Source organism: Medicago truncatula, chromosome 1, assembly GCF_003473485.1.
Source record: "Medicago truncatula cultivar Jemalong A17 chromosome 1, MtrunA17r5.0-ANR, whole genome shotgun sequence".
NCBI classification, from domain to species: Eukaryota; Viridiplantae; Streptophyta; class Magnoliopsida; order Fabales; family Fabaceae; genus Medicago; species Medicago truncatula.
The window spans coordinates 14,658,149-14,680,065 of NC_053042.1; the positions used below are offsets into that span (position 1 = coordinate 14,658,149).

The 21,917-nt window shown below is 33.8% G+C and overlaps 2 protein-coding genes across 5 annotated transcripts; both read left to right on the plus strand.

The window, feature by feature from the left end:
- The first annotated feature begins 347 nt into the window (after positions 1 to 347).
- On the plus strand, positions 348 to 13,474 carry LOC25482851 (myosin-1). 3 transcript variants are annotated; one of them, XM_039834333.1, is made up of 24 exons: positions 348 to 367; positions 1,389 to 1,773; positions 2,340 to 2,441; positions 2,537 to 2,680; positions 2,767 to 2,917; positions 3,034 to 3,061; positions 3,542 to 3,707; positions 3,831 to 3,894; positions 4,034 to 4,047; positions 4,131 to 4,215; positions 6,989 to 7,092; positions 7,212 to 7,350; positions 8,181 to 8,299; positions 8,533 to 8,685; positions 8,796 to 8,885; positions 8,997 to 9,074; positions 9,514 to 9,672; positions 9,850 to 10,056; positions 10,501 to 10,706; positions 10,831 to 10,963; positions 11,058 to 11,187; positions 11,280 to 11,426; positions 12,072 to 12,139; positions 12,279 to 13,474. In XM_039834333.1, exons 2-24 carry the CDS (start codon positions 1,411 to 1,413, stop codon positions 12,939 to 12,941), a joined length of 3,513 nt encoding a protein of 1,170 aa, XP_039690267.1. In that variant the 5' UTR covers positions 348 to 367; positions 1,389 to 1,410; the 3' UTR covers positions 12,942 to 13,474. The 3 variants fall into 3 exon arrangements, with proteins under 3 accessions (XP_039690267.1, XP_039690260.1, XP_039690259.1); XM_039834326.1 differs by lacking the exon at positions 348 to 367 and adding an exon at positions 381 to 733; XM_039834325.1 differs by lacking the exon at positions 348 to 367 and adding an exon at positions 381 to 632.
- Positions 13,475 to 14,316: 842 nt separating this feature from the next.
- Positions 14,317 to 18,809, plus strand: LOC11423619 (pentatricopeptide repeat-containing protein At2g35030, mitochondrial). 2 transcript variants are annotated; one of them, XM_024778421.2, is made up of 4 exons: positions 14,317 to 16,364; positions 16,863 to 18,066; positions 18,215 to 18,281; positions 18,361 to 18,809. In XM_024778421.2, the coding sequence occupies exon 1, from the start codon at positions 14,417 to 14,419 to the stop codon at positions 16,292 to 16,294; it is 1,878 nt and encodes a 625-aa protein (XP_024634189.1). In that variant the 5' UTR covers positions 14,317 to 14,416; the 3' UTR covers positions 16,295 to 16,364; positions 16,863 to 18,066; positions 18,215 to 18,281; positions 18,361 to 18,809. The 2 variants fall into 2 exon arrangements, with proteins under 2 accessions (XP_024634189.1, XP_024634194.1); XM_024778426.2 differs by having other exon boundaries at positions 18,215 to 18,273.
- Positions 18,810 to 21,917: the final 3,108 nt, after the last annotated feature.

The following is a 21,917-nucleotide window of genomic DNA, read 5'->3' on the forward strand; positions in this document are numbered from 1 at the left end:
TTATTACTCCTATTATTTGTTTGAACATATCAACATCATGATATACTTATTTAAACGACAACGACCAATGCATGATCCGATAAATCTTAAAATTAAAGCTACTAAAAATTTTACCTCTTCAAAAAAAAAATTAGTCAAATTTTAACCCACACATGCTTTATCGTCCAAAGAAATTGTTTAGTATTTTCCTGATCTATTTGAAATAGTATCATATAATTTTTGATAAATATCTATTTAATCATATTATTCCCTTAATAAAAAAAAGTATGTATTTTATGATTATGAATTTATATCCATTGATTATGATTTAAATAGTAATTAATTAAATTAAAAAAGGAAAGAGAAGAGAAGAGAAGAGGAGAAAAAGGTGGTTGTTCTTGTCTTGAAACATAACATGCAAATATTTTTGATAGTTTTTTCAACTTTCTCGGAAACCAAAACCAAACATCTTTCACTTTTGTGCTTGTCAGAGACCTTTCATTCTTTCTTTACCATTGTCTCTGTTTTTTCTCTTTCATCGCTTTCACTCCCTTCTTCTGCTACTACATCACCTTCATCTCTGTTTTCACAGTTTCTTCTTCACTGATCCTCTAAACTTCCTTCATCGGTTCAACTTTCATTGGAGAATCTAGGTTCTTTTTATTGCTTTGTTGAAAATGAGAATTGGATGTTTATAAGTGATGCATATGAACAGAGCTTGATTTCAACTTTTTTAGTGGATGATTCAACTAAAGTAACACATTTTGATTTTTTTGTTTTTATTTTTTACTTTTTCAGTATTAGATATTATTGGAAATTGGAGGATCTGTTTATAGATTTTGGTTTCAAGTGTTTGAATGATTTAGACTTTGATTCATGTTTATGTTAGATCGGATATGTTTTAGGTTTGGCTAAATCAAAGAAATTGTTGTTTTTGTTTGGTCTTTAAGATTAGGCTCAGTCCATGTTGTTACAACCTAGTGGTTTGGCTGAAACCATATTTTATGCAAGATTCCGGGGTTATTTGAGTATGTATTAGCCACTGGGTTGATACATGGATCAAATTACGCCATAATGTTATATCATATACCATATATTAGGAATTAGGATGACTCAGTGGGAGTGAGTTAGACTTTGTCTTATTGAGTTTTTTTTTTTTTTTTTTTACATGTTTGGAATTGAGATGAGGTTGAGTTGCACTTGTCAATAGAAACTTTTTTAAGGAAGAAACCACACCACTAGATAGTAGAGTCTGTATCTTAGAGCTATGGACCTATGGTCCCCTCCATTATGTTTAACTGATTAAGTCATTCCAATGGGACCTTGTTAAAAAGTTCGATAGGAACTTTTGGTTGAATATGGATTCTATGTTTTGTTCGTAACCATTTTTGGTTGTGTTGTTGTGGCAGAGTTATTTAAGGGAAAATATCTATGGGATCCAAGGTTCTTCCTTCTCTCCAGCCTATCAAATCATTGCCTCCTGATTTCAAGGTTAACGGTAATCTGATCCATGATGTAATGGAAAGCCGTGGAGACGCTAAACTGAGAAGCGGTGGTTTGGCTGGATCAAGTAGTCCTGAAAATTATTATCTTTCTGAAGAAGCTCAAGATCGTGCCGGTGGTGTGGGTCTTTTCAATGAGGACATAGCGTATAGTGGAAAATCTGTATTATTAGAAGACAGGGAATCTATTGTTGATGAAGGCTTGGAATCTGTTCCTCTCCCCTTCCAATCAGTTTCAGTGTCTTCTAGGGAATCTAGGTGGAGTGATACGACACCTTATGTTTCAAAGAAGGTACTTTTAGCTTCAGATTATAATTTAATCTTATTCTCGGTTTTGAAGTTGTTTAATGCAGTTGGATAAATATGGTGATTTTCCTTGAAGGATGCTCTAGAATTGGATGCTTTTTTTCCATCATATATCCTAATGTGGTGGTTTGAACATTGAAGTTGATGATTATTCATTTTCTTTGATATTTTTATTTTTATTGACTCAGTTTCGTATATTCTTTCTACTGACTGCTTAGAATGCCTTGTCTTGATAGAGTAATTTATGTCAATTTAGTGATTTGCTACCGTTTGTTGTCTGTCACTATTCTATTGCCAAACAAAAGCATCTTTACCTTTGTTATTTTTATGTTTTTAATATGATTTTGTGGTGTGTGTGAAATTGTTTTAGTGGTAAGCAATTCTACCGTTACTTTGAATCAAATTTTCTAAAAGATTCAAAACAAGGAATACCATGTTAGCAATTCCAGAAAATAGTTTGATGAGTTTGTTTGAGTTATCAATCATTAGTTGTTTGCCTTAAATTTGGAAATTTTTACATCTTTCCCTTACTTCTGATGTTGACTATTTCAGAAACTTCAATCTTGGTTTCAACTTCCAAATGGGAATTGGGAGCTGGCAAATATAATAAAAACTTCTGGAACAGAATCTGTTATTTCATTGCCAGATGGGAAGGTAGGATAAATAAGTTATGAATACTTCTCTAGAGGTGTTCTTAGTTTTTAGCTTTATTAACTGCACAGTCTCACCTTCTTTGGGTTTTGTTTTAGGTTTTGAAAGTGAAACAAGACAGTTTGGTATCGGCCAATCCTGATATTCTTGATGGAGTGGATGACCTCATGCAACTTAGTTATTTAAACGAACCGTCAGTTTTATACGATCTGCAGTATAGATACAATCAAAATATGATATATGTAAGCTTTAATGTCTCTTCAAATTTTTTCACAGCATTTTATCTGATCATAACTCTTACCATTATCTGTGTAACTATGCAAATCAGACAAAAGCGGGACCTGTTTTGGTTGCTGTAAATCCTTTCAAGAAAGTTCCTCTGTATGGTAACAATTATATTGAAGCCTACAAGCGTAAAGCAACTGAAAGCCCTCATGTATATGCGATTACAGACACAGCCATCCGAGAAATGATACGAGGTAACTTTTTATTTCCTCATATGAACATATATGGATGGAGTTTTAGAGATAAGAGTTAAGACTTCTTCCAATGGTTTTAAGCAAGAACTTACACCAGCTCTTGTTTTGTTTTTCAGATGAAGTTAATCAGTCAATAATTATAAGGTCAGTTATTGTTGTTGAATTCACCTTTAATGAGTAGCCAGTTTCATGAGAATGGGTAGTTAGTCTCATGAGAGATTGTACTAAATTTAATTTCTATAAGCTGCTCTCGAATTGTGAACTATAATTTGTCACAAGTATTGAATTTATTCTTGTCTATACTTGTTTTCTTTAGAATTAGCTGAACATTATCATATTTTAGTCTTTGTCAGATCGTAGGTTGCTTACATTTCTTTTCTTGAAAATATTTATTCAAATTGTAGAATTTATTGGGATAGAGACAAACTTAACATATGGATGACCTCATTCTTACTTACCTGGTTGACATGTTGATGGATATAGAGGCTTCTTTGTTGTACTGTATGCAAATTTTGTCATTATTGTGAAACTTGTTCTTCGTTGTTCTTTATCCTTGTTTTCCCCTTAGATGTGTATTGTGTTTGAATTGAGGCATATAATAATAGTTATGATCTACAAATTCAGTGGTGAGAGTGGAGCTGGGAAGACAGAGACAGCAAAGATAGCAATGCAGTACTTGGCTGCTCTTGGAGGTGGAAGTGGAATAGAGTATGAGATATTAAAGACTAATCCAATACTCGAAGCCTTTGGGAATGCAAAAACTTTGAGAAATGACAACTCAAGTCGTTTTGTAAGATTCACAACTGATCATATTAGTTCTTGAAATGGCTATTATTATGCATATCATGCAAAACCTGTTATTATATATTCTTCAATTCTGGAAGTTCTCATAATTTGGTTGAATGTGTGACAGGGAAAGCTCATTGAGATTCACTTCAGCGAAACTGGAAAAATTTCTGGTGCTAATATTCAAACATGTAGGTTTTCTGTTGTTTAATGGTTGAAACTTGAAACCAATGTGCCTTTGCTCCCTCTAAAAGTTTATAACTAATTATAATGTTAAATCTTTTATCTATGTGTTGAATTCATGTGATGCTCCTGGCCTGCCATCAACAGTTTTGCTTGAAAAGGTAATTATACATTCTTCTGAGCTAAATTTTCTAAGTTTTGTGCTTACATCAGTAGACACTAATGTTAGTTGGTATCTGGACAGTCTAGAGTAGTTCAATGCAATGAAGGGGAAAGGTCATATCATATATTTTATCATCTATGTGCCGGTGCACCACCATCTCTTCGAGGTAATTACTGGCTTGTACCTGACTATCACTTCTGCAATACTTTGTTGCATATTGTGAAAGTCTTTATCTTGTCAATGGTTGTTGGAAACTATTTCCTACTCAAAGAAATAATCTATTTAGTGTTATATATATTATTATTTTTTGTTTAGCTGTCATATAATTAGTTCCTTAGTTGTATAGTTTCCAATAATACAAATTGTAAACCTTGTATATATAATGGATTGTGCTCAGACATTCCGGAAGAAACTTTGTAAATTATTTGCCCATCTCGAGATGGTGCAGTAATTTTCTAGAGAAGGTTCTCTCTAAGGAAATTGCTGAGTTTATCAATTCTAGTGACCAACTTGTAGACATTCTAATGAAGTCTCTTCGAGATTCTCAAACTCAGTTCATTTATAACAAGCTTGGTGCATATGATTTGTATGCCCTAGCTAGAGGGGGAGTGTTGAAAAGTATCTCCTCCAATTTAGGGAGAATATAATCTATTTAGTGTTGTATATATTTTGTTTTCTATTTGTATTGCTGAAGTTATGAGTTTTAGGTAAAAGAAGGAGAAGGATAAGAAGAAATATAATTATAGGGATATACAAGACTCCTAATCTTAAACAAATAAATATATCTGGCAACAGATCATGATGATAATTAGGTAATATGGGATGGGAACTAATCCTATGCGATGATCTTAGATGCTTAAGATTAGAAACTGATTCTAGGAGATAATCTAACATAATATTAACATTATATCAAAGATATTATGAGACATTTCACACCTTCTAGTATAACAGCTTACTGGTTTATTGTAAAACAGAAATCCGTTCATATATTGTGCACAAAGTGCAATAGTTGAAATGATTATAATGCTGCAAAATTTATGAATAATATAAATAAAAATGCTTTCTATTGATAATAGAACTTGGTATCGTACATTTAACTAAAGGATATAATCATATACATTGTCAATGTAAAGATTTTTTACACTGTCAATCAATCAGCATCGTCAGATCGTTATAAAAGTTTGACTTTAATCATAACTACTTTTAAAGTCACTCATATGATTGGTTGTGATTCTCTGGCGGTATAAAACTTTCCAGACTAACAGTGTATAAAAATCAAACTCCTAACTAGATAGAAAATCTAATAAGGCCTTATTTCCACTTGTGGCAGTGTGAGGATGATCTTATCTGGTGGTGATTCTGACTAACAGGATACTGTGATTCCCATAGAAGCTGTATTCGGTAGGTATAGTAGGCCTCTGTCCTGTTATTTTCTTTGAGTATGGGATGCCAAACTGTTCCAAGCAGGCTATTGCTTGGCAGTTTAGCATGATAACTGTGGCATAAATGGTATGATGTGGAAATAGCAGGCAGATCAGAGCGTCTTTCAGAAAAACCGATCCAATAGTCCACTGTAGGACACACCACGTGCTCATCAATGACCCATAAACAATCTATCCCAAGTAAATTACCATGCTCTGATGAACAGTTATGATCTGGAGCTTTAAATAACCAACATATAGTGAAGCCGGTTCTACAAGTCTGCAACAAGTCATGAGTTTAATTCTAATTTCTACTGTGATGTTGTCCAAAGAAAGGATTTGATCTTTGAGGAGTCCATGGATTTACAATTGGGTTGTGAAGAAGGAATGGTGGTTAGAAGAGTAAGCTTTAAGCAAGGAAGGATTCCGAAGAAAAGTTGTTTCATTGATTTAGCATTTACACTCATGCATCTGGGTTAGTTCATAACGTTTTGGAATCAAACAGATGCAGGACATAGTAGGTCTATACTTCACTATTCACACTTACACTAAAGCTTCTAAGAACTTGATATGATAACCATCGCCTAGAGTGAGAGATGGTTGGACTGGAAGACATATAATTGAGATGTTAACTTAAATAGAATGGTATGAGACATGAGTGGCAGTGACAGTGATTACTAGTTTAGGATCCCACTAATTCTAATTTAAACAATACAATCTGTGTTTGTTGGGAAATACTGTTAATTCTTGGGGAGATACCCATGTGATTTTCAGAAAAAGTTGCCCCTCAATAGTAAATTGACTTTTATCTTTTCAATCAGGGCTTTACTCAATTCAATAACAATTGTGCTCTGAAGTCTGAACCAACTTAGGAACTTTGACTTTGATTTGTAGTTAGTTGGGAGAATACTAATCGCATAAAATCACAAATTAATAAGATTACATGGAATTTGGAACTGTTAGAAAATACTAACATAATATCTTATTATTATGCCAAAATCTCTTGGTTTATCTCCTGGGATCAGTTTTCAATCTTAGCATGACTTAGATTATCTGTTAGGATTAATTTTCAATATCTCTTATAAGTTTTTTTTTTTGGGCAAGTAGCCTAGTGGCTAGGAATTCGCCCCTGAACATGAACTAGTGGGGAATCCGGGGTTCGAACCCCATCCCTTGCATATCACAATGTCTCTACCAACCGAGCAATGCTCATGGGGACTCTCTTCTTATTGTTATTGTTATTTTGTTGTTGTTGTTGTTGTTGTTATTATTATTATTTAAGATTGAGTCTATGTATCCCAATAAATATGGATTAGTATGTATTCTTTTGTATCAAGCTACTATCAAGTCAATATCAAGTTATTATCAATAATATTCAAGTTCTTACTATTTTCTCTACTTTTATCTAAAATCTCACAACTTCAACATGAATATAAGCTCATATGCATAACATTTAATATTCTTTGTTCATGTTTGTTTAATTTACTGTTTCTTTGAATGTTTGATTTCTTGTTTCAGAGAAGCTCAACCTACAAAATGCAGAAGATTATAAATATTTGAAGCAGAGCAATTGTTATTCAATTACTGGTGTTAATGATGCAGAAGAATTTCGCATAGTCATGGTACATTTTTTTTATCATTAAAAGACGATTTGCCTACATAGAGGCTTTAATCATTGTTCTTATCAATTGATTGACTTTGAAATGATAGTTTGACATGAATATGAACCTTATATTTCCAGGAAGCTCTTGATATTGTCCACATCAGTAAAGAGGATCAAGAGACTGTGTTTGCTATGTTAGCTGCAGTATTATGGTTAGGGAACATATCATTTACTGTCATTGATAATGAAAACCATGTTCAAGCTGTTGAAAATGAGGGTAAGAGAATTTCAGAAACTCTACTGAATGAATGCATAGTTCTTTTAAGTGTGATGAGTTCCTAATTACTACTGGGACACCTCTTTTTAGCATTAGATACTCTGGATCCTATGTTGCAATGTACCGCATACAAATTTATGTCTGTTATGTTATGCAATGCTTGAACTTGTTCCAATAAGCAGGCTAGAAAGAAAAAATACGACATGGGACTTGTACGTAGATACAATATGATATGGATATGGGGATCAAACATATTATGCATATGAGCTTTATGATAAACGTTCGTTCCAAAAATGCTTAATTAAGTTGTTAATCCAACCATCTCCATAAGCTTATGAGAAATAATCTCTAGAAGGAAAATATAAAGTAGGCTCTTTATCAATTTGTTGTCATTATAAATCTATATCATAATGTCAAAGCCTCTATGATCATGTGATTATGAGTTTGATCCTTGTCATTCCCATTCCTCTAAATTTTGAATTTCGGCACAAGATAGGCTAGATCTGTGTATTGTTCATACTTCAGGTGGAAAGAGTCATGCATGACGGAGTGTGTTTTACATAAATTATCAAACATTTATTGAGCTTTCTCTTGAGCCTTTAAAAAATTTGTTGTAACTGTGACTTGTTTTCACTTTCGTCTGATAACTGTAATTTATATATAATAGTGGGAAAAAGGTTTTCTGCTGGTGTTGAAACTTTAAAAATTGACATTTTTTTTTTAATTATATATATAATATTTGGTATTAATTTTTTGAACATATAGTAGCCTTAAAACGTGTCAAGTTATTCAATACCTCCCTTACATTGAATCTTTTCTTACTTCTAAAGGTTTGTTACACGTCGCCGAATTGATTGGCTGTGAAGTTGAAGATCTCAAGTTGACTCTATCAACTCGCAAAATGAAAGTTGGGAATGATAATATTGTCCAAAAGTTGACACAATCACAGGTAAAATGGCTATTCTCTTGAATACCGAATACTGGACTGCTTAGCATATTTTTTTGGGTTGGGGTTGTGGTCGTTTGTATATTCCATGTTCCTAGTCATAATATCATACAAGTCATTATGCTCAAAGAGTGGAGAGGTTAGACCGGTCGATTTGTAAAAGGCCAAATGCAATGAACGCATAATGATGAATATAATCTTTCTCAATACCTAACATATTATACTTTGTCTTGTAGGCAATTGATGCAAGAGATGCTTTGGCGAAGTCTATATATTCATGCCTGTTTGATTGGTTGGTTGAACAAATAAATAAATCACTTGCTGTTGGCAAAAGACGTACCGGAAGATCAATCAGTATTCTAGATATATATGGCTTTGAATCATTCAATGTAAGTATATATTAAACTTTATTTCATTCTTTCTTTATATTTATTCGACTATCCTTTTCCTGTTTAAATTTTAAATTATTTTGGCTCTTTAATGCGACATATATCTGCAGAGGAACAGTTTTGAGCAGTTTTGCATAAATTATGCAAATGAAAGATTGCAGCAACACTTCAATCGTCACTTATTCAAGTTAGAACAGGAGGTATGCACGCTCTAAACCAGTATTGAATGCCTTCATATCTTGAAAGAATATAATAAGATACCGACCTTGGAAAAGCTAAACATTTACCTTATATTTGTTGATTGTTTTCAGGAATATATTCAAGATGGCATTGACTGGGCTAAAGTGGAATTTGAAGACAATCAAGACTGCCTTAATCTTTTTGAGAAGGTACAGAACTTTTGTTCCCTGACCCCTTTTCAGAACAATATTTAGGGTGCTTGTAATTGAATATAAACTAAACTTTCCTAAAAAAATATATATAAACTAAACTTTTTTAAGAAGAATATATAAAATAATTTTTAGCAGCACCAATGTTTGCTGTGTGCAATTCATATAAACTTTTGTCTAGTACTTTTTTTATATTATTTTGAAATATTTTAACATACATATCGTTTTGATTTTCATCATACTATGTCTTGTATCTTGCAAAGGGTACGCCATATTTTTCCCTGTACATTGATTATAATCAGTAATTTTATTCCTGCAATAGATAATTAACTCGCTGCCGAGGTTCATTAGCCATTGTGTTGCTTTTGCATGCCAATTTTATCATACGATTTCTGATTTTATCAGTACATTGATTCTGAATTCTGATATATATTTGCAGAGACCACTGGGGTTATTATCCCTGCTAGATGAAGAATCCACTTTCCCAAATGGCACAGATTTGACATTTGCCAACAAGCTTAAACAGCATTTAAATTCCAAATCATGTTTCAAAGGAGAAAGAGACCAAGCCTTTACTGTGTGTCATTATGCTGGAGAGGTAATAATCTTCTCATTTTAATAAAAAAACAGTCGGCCAGTTTTAATTGAAATATCGTACTGAATATTTAACTCCAAAACTCTATCGTTATTTTAAAAGCAGACGGTAACTTGTTGATTCAAATTTGCTCATCTTACCTGACTGTTGTTTGATAGTTCTTTTTGATCCTTTCCTTAGGTCACTTACGATACAACTGGGTTTCTGGAGAAGAATAGGGACCTATTGCACTTGGATTCCATCCAACTTCTATCCTCATGTACATGTCATCTTCCTCAAATATTTGCATCCCATATGCTTACACAGTCTGAAAAGCCAGTAGTTGGTCCTTCACACAAGTCAGGTGGGCCAGATTCCCAAAAGCTAAGTGTGGCAACAAAATTCAAGGTATATCAGCGTTGTTTATGAGGTGGTCCAAAATATCAAGTATCATGAAATAGTCTAAAACTTAGACGAATTAAAATTATGATTCTTGAATATTCTAAATTTTGTTATGCTACTGATTTTATTGATCTTTACCAAACTATGCAAAAATATTGCACTTACTGCTGGAAAATAGGCCGTCTCATCAAAATATTAGTTAAAATTCTGGTAATATAGCCTAAACCAATATGTTTCAAATTTCTTAGTTAGTTATAAAAAGTTGCAGTTTAAACCAAATAAATATTGTGCATATGGTTTAGGTTATCAGAAGTAGGAAAGGATCAGATGCCAAAACTTTAATTGCATAGTGTTGCAGGGTAGAGTATAGTGTAAAAACTCCACTGTATCAAACTATGCATTATATGAAAGCTAGATATGTTATCAACTTTTTCCTCCATTGTCATGCAGGGTCAGTTGTTCCAATTGATGCAACGCTTAGAGAGCACAACTCCACATTTTATTCGCTGCATTAAGCCCAATAATCTCCAATCACCTGAAACATATGAACAAGGGCTTGTACTGCAACAGCTGAGATGCTGTGGGGTGCTGGAAGTGGTTCGAATATCAAGATCCGGCTTTCCAACCAGAATGTCTCACCAAAAGTTTGCCAGAAGGTATATAACAGAAAGTAACTGATGATTCATTTCCTTTCAATTACTTCCACCACGTACACCCCTCTGCTCCAGTGGTTTGTTTTTGTCTAACCTTTTTCTTATTGGCTTGGGTGTGGTGAATCAGATATGGCTTTCTCCTTGATAATGCGGCATCACAGGATCCACTTAGTGTTTCAGTTTCAATTCTTCATCAATTTAATATTTTGCCTGAGATGTATCAAGTTGGCTACACAAAGTTATTTTTCCGAACAGGGCAGGTAATCTTGTATATATGAATATGATGATATGAATTTTTTGTTAGATGGACGTTCATTTCAAAGTCATCTTACATGTGCTTTGACTACATTTCAGATTGGTGTGCTTGAAGATACTAGAAATCGTACCCTTCATGGCATCTTACGTGTCCAAAGTTGCTTTAGGGGTTACCAAGCTCGTCGTTCCCTCAAGAAGCTTCGAGGAGGAATCTCTACTTTGCAGTCATGTATTTCGTTTTTCCCTGCCTCTTTCTTTCAGCCTTAAATATCGTCTAAATTTAAGTATTATATAATGGAAACATATTATCTATTCATGCAGTTATTCGGGGACAGAAAACGAGAAAGGCATATGCTGCTTTACTTCAGAGACATAGAGCTGCTATTATTATACAGAAGCGGATAAAAGCATTGCTCATAAGAAACAGAACAGGGACTATTAGAGATGCTACAATTGTCATACAATCAGGTTAGAGTTTATATTTTTGTAGGTTCCGAGATACCTGCAACCATTTCTGCATTTTGGATGTTTGACCCAATATGTCAATACGAGTGTCGGATACGATGCGTATCCGATACCATGATAGCTCGTTTCTTGAAAAATACAGGATACAATACACTTAAGATACATATACAAGTAAATACAATAATTTGCAAAATATAATGAATAGATTATTGCAGTTTACCAATGATGATCGAAAATAGTGATGGAAGTTTGAATATTGGTAAAATGTGATATGAATTGCATCTGTTGTAATAAACATATTCCATATATAAATGAGAGAATGGGGATATAAGTTATGTGAGATGTGAAGAGTGGCTGGTCACCTTCTTTTGAGAAAGAAAAAAAAAAGTTAATTTGATCTTATCTGTGACTTCTTTAAACAGAAAAAATTGAATTCCTACTTAAATGTGCAAATGATAGATGTAAAACAAGTTAGCATAGGTGTTGTACCAACTTTTTTGCATCCCAAATTCCAAATTATATTGTTGGAATGCAGTCAAAGAGGATGATACATAAAACTTACATATTTTGTTGTAATGATGTGGACGCTTGTCTTTCAGCGATACTGTTGGTAAATTTTCATAACTTTATTTGAGCTACTCTTTGCAGTCATTCGGGGATGGTTGGTCAGAAGATGCTCAGGAGATATTGGATTTTTGAAACACGGGGACACAAAGGTATTTTTTTTCCCCAAGTTCAGAGACTATATAATATTAATATCCCATCCTTCTTTTGTACAATAATAAATCAATTTCTTATATTCTGCTTTTAGAAGCTTCATCTTTGTGATACTAACAATCTTGAACTCCGAAACAGACAACAGGGTCGGATGAGATTCTGGTGAAGTCATCTTTCCTGGCTGAATTGCAGCGCCGGGTACTTAAGGCTGAAGCTGCTCTGAGAGAGAAAGATGAGGAAAATGACATCCTTAACCAACGTATCCAACAGTACGAGAACAGATGGTCTGAATATGAGTTGAAGATGAAATCCATGGAAGACGTGTGGCAGAAACAAATGAGATCACTTCAATCTAGCCTCTCCATTGCTAAGAAGAGCCTTGCTATTGATGACTCTGACAGAAATTCAGATGCATCTGTTAATAATGCAAGTGATGAGCGTGATTACAGCTGGGATGCGGGAAGTAATCACAGGCGCCAAGAAAGCAACGGAACAAGATCAACGAGTGCTAGTTTGAGTGTTATAAGTCGGCTTGCTGAAGAATTTGAGCAAAGGAGTCAAGTATTTGGTGATGATGCCAAGTTCTTAGTTGAGGTAAAATCTGGTCAAGCAGAAGCAAGTTTGAATCCAGATCAAGAACTTAGAAGGCTAAAACAGATGTTTGAAGCTTGGAAAAGGGATTACGGGGCAAGATTGCGTGAAACAAAGTTAATTATAAATAAACTTGGAACTGAAGATAGTGCACTTGAGAAAATGAAGAAAAAGTGGTGGGGAAGAAGGAACAGTACAAGGATAAATTGATATCATTCAACTTTTTTCATTTATTTTAATTTTTCAGGTTCGGCTTTGGTCTATGCACAGTTTCAAGTGCATTGCCAACAAAATATGGGAAAATGAGGAAAATATAATAGGAAAGGTAAAAGAATACGACTTATAGGAGAAGTCCACGGACGAAGTTATTCTACGATTGTTGTGCTAGTTAGTTGTTGCTAGCCACTGCATAACTTATCAGTCTCTTGCAAATACTTGGTAAATGCAAGGTGTGACTATCTACAATAGATCTGTAATGAAAGAAAGAGAGAGAGCTTTGTAACACTACATTGTCTTATTCTTTTTGTTTTATTTTGCTTGAGCTGTGAAGAGCTATAATGCAAAACTTGGTGATTCATGTATTCTTTTCTGGTATGTGAATTGTATATCAAATATGTTATGGAGGCCTAAAAATGTAATCTAGTAAGAAACTTATTGGCCTTGTAGAAGTAATTGTAAGATACTGATATTTATAGAAATTTTAAAATTGATATTCTTGTAAAGTATTATGTGGATTGATTGAATACTTCTTTGCTTCAGCTTTGATGCATTGTAAAAGTAACTAAATACTACAATTCTTAGGAAGACTGGATTAATATTCTTGTCCTATGATTATTGTGAGCTTGATTTGGGATTTGGTTGGATTGTTGTCCCAGCAAAGCAAGTAAAATATCTGATTATCACTCATCAATTGAACGCTCATACTGAGGTGGGTGCTCTAAGATACTTTTTCATTTTTTATGAAACAGTTGAGAAAAAACAACAAGTGTTAGTTATTATGACATCCTAAGTCTCAACTATGTTGGAAATCCAAAACTGTCACCTATCAATTGTCATCACTCTAAAAGGTGTAATGGTAAAAAGAAAGATAAATACAAACTCGGGGGAGTAGACCAATACACAAGGCAACAAACAAGGTGTATATAACAACATATGCCTCATTAAAAATCCTACCAAGAAAAACTCATGCGGGTAAAACCTTGTTGAAGGAAAAATGAATGTCGAGTTAACAAAGATTTCAACATCAAACCAATAAAATCTATACATAGTTAATCCTAACCTATTTCTATGGAAATTATCCCTATTAGGCTTAATACATGATTTGGTCCCTTAACTTATTTTTGGATTTTATTTTGGTCTCCTAGCTATAAAGTGTCTCAATTTGGTCCCTTATGTCTTTTGTCATTACCTCTTTTGGTCCTATCCGTTACATTTTAACACTGTTTGATCTATTTTTTAAATAGAAACCGTTGGATCATATATGTTTTGTAGCTTACGGTGGATGATTAATACCTGATTTTTTTAAGAAAAAATATATAAAAAAATTCATATTTTTTTAAAATCATTTTCAAAAGTAGCCTTTTGGCACGAACTATAGCTTCTTCCTATTCATCATTCAGAGAAGAAGAACTATCAACAACACCAACACTCTAGAATATGCATCAATCATAATCCAAACTTCAAATATGAACAAGTTTTATTATCATTTATCTCATATTTTCATCAATCTTCCCAAACTCAAAATCACTCATTGCTACTACCCATTTCAAAACAATCTTCGAATCAGGTCATCATCCACTGCCACTCTTACTTCAGAAATGAAACGCTGCAATTACTTCATTTCAAAGCTATGCAGAGAAGGCAAAGTCAACGAAGCACGCAAGGTGTTTGATGAAATGTCTAAACGAGATAGTTGTTTATGGACTACAATGATAAGTGGGTATATCAAATGTGGTTTGATTAACGAAGCTAGGAAGTTGTTTGATAGACCGGATGCGCAGAAAAGTGTCATTGTTTGGACTGCGATGGTTAGTGGGTATATTAAGATGAATCGAATTGAGGAAGCTGAGAGATTGTTTAATGAGATGCCAGTTAGGAATGTTGTGTCGTGGAATACGATGATTGATGGGTATGCGAGGAATGGAAGGACGCAGGAGGCTTTGGATTTGTTTGGTAGAATGCCGGAGAGGAATGTGGTTTCTTGGAATACGGTTATGACGGCTTTGGCGCATTGTGGGAGAATTGATGATGCGGAGAGGCTTTTTAATGAGATGCGGGAAAGGGATGTGGTTTCGTGGACTACTATGGTTGCAGGTTTGTCGAAAAACGGAAGAGTTGATGCTGCGAGGGAAGTTTTTGATAAGATGCCGATTCGTAATGTGGTTTCGTGGAATGCGATGATTGCAGGTTATGCGCAGAATGGAAGGTTTGATGAGGCTTTGAAGTTGTTTGAGAGAATGCCGGAGAGGGATATGCCTTCTTGGAATACAATGGTCACTGGTTTTATTCAGAATGGGGATTTGAATAGGGCAGAGCAGTTATTTCATGCAATGCCACAAAAGAATGTCATTACTTGGACTGCTATGATGACAGGATATGTACAACATGGTCTAAGTGAAGAAGCGTTGAAATTATTTAACAAAATGCAAGCTAATGATGGGTTAAAACCAACCACTGGAACTTTCGTGACAGTTTTGGGTGCTTGTAGTGATTTGGCAGGTCTTCCTGAAGGACAACAAATCCATCAAATGATTAGTAAAACAGTTTTTCAGGAGAGCACATACGTGGTATCAGCGCTGATAAACATGTACTCTAAATGTGGCGATTTTCATGTTGCAAAGAAGATGTTTGATGATGGACTGTCCGGGCACATGGATTTGATAGCTTGGAATGGTATGATTGCCGCCTATGCACACCATGGATATGGCAATGAAGCAATAAACCTATTTAATAAAATGCAAGAATTAGGTTTCCAAGCAAATGATGTCACTTATGTTGGACTTCTCACAGCTTGTAGCCATGCTGGTTTATTTGACGAGGGGTTTAAATACTTTGATGAGCTTTTAAAAAACCGATATATACAAGTAAGAGAAGATCACTATACTTGTTTGATTGATCTTTGTGGTCGTGCTGGAAGGCTGGATGAAGCTTTAAATATCATTGAGGGACTCGGAAAAGAGGTGTCATTGTCTCTTTGGGGTGCACTCCTAGCTGGATGTAGCGTGCACGGGAATGCTGATATTGGGAAGCTCGTGGCTGATAAAGTCTTGAAAATGGAACCAGAAAATGCAGACACCTATTTATTAGCTTCAAATATGTATGCTTCTGTTGGAATGAGGGAAGAAGCTGCCAATGTTAGGATGAAAATGAAAAAAAAAGGCTTAAAGAAGCAGCCAGGTTGTAGTTGGATTGACGTTGGAAATACTGTGCAAGTATTTGTAGTCAATGATAAATCACATTCTCAATTTGAGATGCTAAAGTATTTACTTCTTGATTTACATACAAAAATGAAGAAGAACAGGGACATGTCAGATGATGATTTATTGGTTGATGTCGAAATTTAGTAGCACAAAACTTCAAATCCTTGTTGATTTATGCGGTGGAGTTGAATTGTGGTGAAATTTACTGCCCCTGGTACATAACACATTTAATTTTCGCTGACTGAAATTGTTGATTAAGTTACTTTGGTCTCTTTCTCCTCCCAGACCCAAACAAACTCATTAACATTTAACATGTACGCTGCGATTATAGTTTTTGATACGCAAATGTTCGTAGTTAGTTTGTTAGGGGGGAGGAGAAAGTTAGTAGTAGAGATTGAACCATGGACCTCCTGCATATAACTCATTCGGTGTCCCGACTCAAACCACTGGGCTACACCTTCGAGGACTGTAAACTGTTATTTAAATTACATCAGAGTAGCTTATATCCTCTATGTTTCTAAAGAATAGCTGGCTTCTCAAACTTTCACTCTTTGTTTACAAAGTAGTATTTTATTTGTGAGATTGATACATATATTGTATAATGCTTGTTTAATCAGACAATAAAAAAGAACCTTCCTTGTGAGATTTTGAGTTAGAACTGGAAATATGTTGATCATCAAATAATACTGAATCTAAGAATTTGTTTTTGCAGAATAACTTCATGTGAAATAATCTGCCAATTTTTGATTGATTGTATGAGATAACATGATGTACGAGCAAGCAAAGAGTTCAGAATTCAAAGGCTTCACTGGCATTGGCAGATTCATATACTCAGCCTGGTTGCCCTAAATGTGCTTTGTTAGATGAAATGATTTTGCTATAGAATCAGTTTATGGAAAGCAAGAGTTGTTGCTAAATGGCCTGATTACAAACAGAAAATTGAAGGCGCTTCGACGCAACACAATCCTGTTCTGTCCATTGTATTCCGTAAGTCCATATACCATTCTGCTTTTGGCTAACACTTGTCTGAACAAAACAAAATTGGGACAGAGATGTAATCGGTTCGAAACCATTTGGGAGGTTTATGGTTACAAAGGAATGTAGATACCGTGGATCCAATTATTAGAAAGTGAAATTCACATACGCCTTCGGTTAAGTTGATTGGTGATTTGGTTGCTTACTCGTTGATTGTTTATGTTAAGGTTAGTTTAGGAGATTTAGATTTTGCTTTGAAGATGTATAATGAGATGGTGAGAAGAGGTTTTAGTGAGAGTTCGCTTGTTTACACGTTTATACGAGCATTTTGTGAGAAGGGAAGGGTTGATGAAGCGATTGGTTTGATGACGGAAATGGAAGGGAAGGGGTTAAGGGCTTATGATGAGACTTACGAATGTGTTATTGTTGGATGTGCAGATTCGGGACGGTTGAATGAGTGTTGGAGTGTTTTTGAAGAAATGTTGAGTGTTGGGTTTGTTCCTAGTGGTTTGTTGTTTGATAAGGTGGCTGAGAAGCTTTGTGATGGGGAAGTAGAGAAGGTGAATGATATGTTGACTGTGTTGTTAGATAAAGGGTTTTTGCCTAGTGATGTTAATTATTGATTGTCTGATACATTGTTATGAGAGAAAGGACGAAGTTTAAGGAGTTCTTAAGATTTATTATGAAATGGAGTATAAGTCTATGTGTCCTGGATTTTCTGTTTATTCATCGATGATTCAGTGTTTCTGCCATCTTGATAAGGTTGATGATGCAGAGAAGTATTTAAGGATTATGAAAGGTCGATCGCTGGCTCCAAATGTGAGTATATATGAGAAGTTGATCGCTGATCACATGCAGAAGGGAAACGACGAAAGTGCTCTTCAGCTTCGCAATGAAATGGCCTCATTGAAGTTGCAGTGTAGTTAGCGTTCCCAAACAAGGTATAGTGGTGATAATATGCCTTTCATAAGATAGTGCTTGTTATTATTTATGTGAAATTGTTGTTTCTTACTTTCTTGGTTCTTGCAATGTAAGATGTCAAATTAATGAGATATGATATGTTACTGAGTTTTTTGTTTTTATTTTCAGTACTGTATGAATCAGAGGCACTATATGTTTGAAAGTTGAAACTTTGCATACAATTTCAAGTGAGCTGGTATTTATATACATCTTGTGAAGGTGCTTGTCAATTATTTTCTGTACTGTTTTACTCAGTTGAATTTTTTTTTTTGTAGAAAATTGTTTTGAAGATTTTGGAGAAATTGCAAACATATTTTGTCTTCATACGGATCAAAAAGAGAGGTTCAGAGGCTGTAGACATATTGATTTTACAATAGCCAACTGACTGCAAGCATCTCCAAGACTGTATATGAAGAAATATGAAAAACAGACGATGATGAATTACATTTTTACAAGTTTTACATCAAGAATACGATACTTCATCAATCGTTTACCTGTTCATTCAGAAACTTAGATGTAATAAAATATTACTAAGCTTCTTTGGATTTAAAATTTACTATTGATTTGCTTGCATATTTCCCCTTTATTGTTTATAGTCAATTGAAAATTCTATTTGATGTTTCTTGAGAACATTTATTTATTACTCTCAACAAATGTATAGTGGAAAGGAGCTGCCAATTTTAGGATGAAAATCAAGGACATGGGATACATGAATCTACCATTTGTATAATGTTGGTTTTAATTTACTTGTTTCAGTTTTATAATATTTTAGTTTAAACATTAATGTGTATTTCACATTACTTCGAAAATAGACTAGTACCAGAATGAAGAAATATTGTCCCTCTTTTGCCTTGGCACAACCTGGGCTTTTTGTTTTAATAGACAGTGTGAATGTTGATCAATAATTAGTATCATTCTTTTTTATGGTGCTTAGTAATATAACAACAAGTTGGTTTGACTAAATGTGACACTAAGTTGTTTTTGCTATTTGGTTTCTATGAGAAAGAGACCCCATTAATCCTGAATTTGGCAAGTTATTTGAATATCCACAAATTAGTTGAAAATCATAGATCTAACATGGCTTATCGTAAATTTTAATGTGAGACAAAACATACTATCTTGTCAGAAAATAATTGGAAGATGATTTATGTCCAAACAATATGTTTGTGGAGATTGATTTCTAGTTCAACAAAACAAAGTTTTTCACCTCATGAAAATGAAGGATGAGGAGAGATTTTAATAGGTTAGTTTTTGTCCTGGAACTACAAATTCAACAAGTCTTTTACAACATTGTAAGTTAGCCACGTAGGCTCTTTTGGGTTTTGAAACAATGACCACTTATTACTTGTTACTTGTTAGGGTATTCCCTGTTCCATTTGAATCCATAAATGTCATCCAGTTTAAATGTGAATGTGTTTCTTTTTAAATTAATTTAGGGGTGTTTTTCATTTTCATATGTATCAACCAAGAAATAATGTCATTTAGGATGCATAGATTAGGTTTAATATCTGATGTGACCTAATAAATCACACGATGTTAAATCACCTCTTTTAAGAAATCACTTAAGTAGCTTGCTACCATACTTCTCATTTGTCGTCAATGTATTGCACTACAACATTGGCTATGCACAAACACTTATGGCAAAAAAAAAAAACTGTCATAAATGTCTTATTTTTTTATAACAAAGGAAAATGGTTTGTGAGGGTTCAATCGGCCACAAATTTTTGGTTGTTTTGGCCACTACAAATTTGTGGCCATTTTGATTGCCACAAATCACCAATAGAATTTACGGCAGTTATAAACTACCACAAAAAAGTGCAGATTGATAAAAAAAAAGTTGTTTGTGGTGCCAGACTAAAACAATTATAACATTTTGCAATCACAAATACCAAATTTTGTGAATTTTATGGCGGATTATTTGTGAGGGATTTTTGTCCGCCTCAATCTTCCTAAATTTGGCCACAAGCAAGGATAATACTTATAATGTGACAAGAGTGGCTTAAACTCTAGTTATCAAAATGAACAGCTCTCTTTAAAATGAGAGAAAAAGTTGTTTTTGAGTTATATGTTCCACGTCGGATAAAATAGTAAAGGTTGAACACCTTATAAGTAAGAAGACCCATAAATCTATTGCCTTAAGGTTTTGGGTAAGAGTGTGGTGTCTCTCTTATTTGTGCGGTTGTTCTAGCCTCAATGTGGACGGTCCCCCGAACTCTCTCACCAACAATTAATATTGATAGGCCAATATACATATACATATAAAAAAATATAAGTCCCGTTGATTCATTAATTAAAGCAAAGACATGGTTATACGAACAAGTTGAACCAAGCAAAATTTTGCTTAAATCTTTTGAATACATATTTATATGACTATATTTTGTTTGTTAGAAAAAAAATTAGGTTTAGAGGATGAAACCCTAGTCCAAAGTAAGACAAAACTTTACAAAAATATTTATATTTACCTCTCTTTAAAAATAATAATATGGCTCGAACCTAGGACCTTTTGAATTCAAGACGTGTTTTTAACATTACACCAAACCTTTGGAGATTTATACGCCAATATATTTTGGTCACTAGCAAATTACATGTGCAATAATGTGTTAAGGAGACATTTGGTGAACAGTAACATGCATGTATGCCACGTTCACGTATGAAATACATGATCATTGAGACGAGAGGTCCCTACTCTACTCACTATTTTCTTTAACTAATTAAAATATATTGGAATATACAATCCAAGAAAGCTGCCCTATATTCTTTCAACTTCAAGCAAGGACCACTTCCACATCTCAAGGAACACTATACTATAATAAATAAGTAACTAATTAGGATCACCATTATTAATAGATGTACAAATATGTTAATGGCCAAGTGACAGATCTCCAGCAGAGATAAACTAATTTTTTTTAACTCTCCAGTTTATAGAGAAAAAAGTCTTAGTAATGTGGAGTTCGATCGAGAGGTAAAAAAAAGTCTGACCAAACTAGAGTTTCACGAACAATACATTTTAGGGTCTCATAAGATCTATATGTACTAATTGTATTGGTGTAATGAAAGGGATTTATTAAAACTATAGAGGTGTTATATTACTATGACTACCAATAAAAGCTTGAGAGATAAGTTATAAGATTTTGTTTTCATCATCGTTTACTTTCTGGCTTGTGACTATATATATTCATTTATCTTAGCCTCTTAAATTTCATCTAATAGAGAAGTTGAGATATCCACAAAAATTGGAGATGTTAAAAATGAAAATAATATATATCAATTTTAGTTTTTCTTTTTTGTCACAATAAATCTTTTGGTAAATCTAACGAATGATTATTTCAGTCAAAATTTAATTACGAGTTCTTTCTTCGAACAATTTATCCTTCTAAAACAAACGCTTGAACCAAATCACTTGCTTATATCCATTTTGGTGTCTAATAGAGCTGAGAAAGAACTGAATCAACTCGAAAATAGTTTGAAACTTGATTTAGTAATTATTTGTTAAATTTAGATCATGAATAAAACGAATCAAACTTGAGTTGAAAGTTAACGAAAAAATTAAACACGATCATTTGATACAATTATTTTAACTTTTTTCTAATAGTGGTATAGTGATTAATTGGTGAGGGATAAATTTAAAATTACCTGTATGAAAGGGTGAGATGGTGAAGGAGGACAAGAACCTCAAGCTTAGCAAGCTCACTACCAGGACAAGAGTGGACTCCATTTCCAAATGGCATATATGTGTTTGGTCGAGGTGGATTCTGCACCATCATATAAACCAATTAAGTCAACCCTAATGTCTTAATGGTATTAATATAAATAGCTATAGCAACTATATACA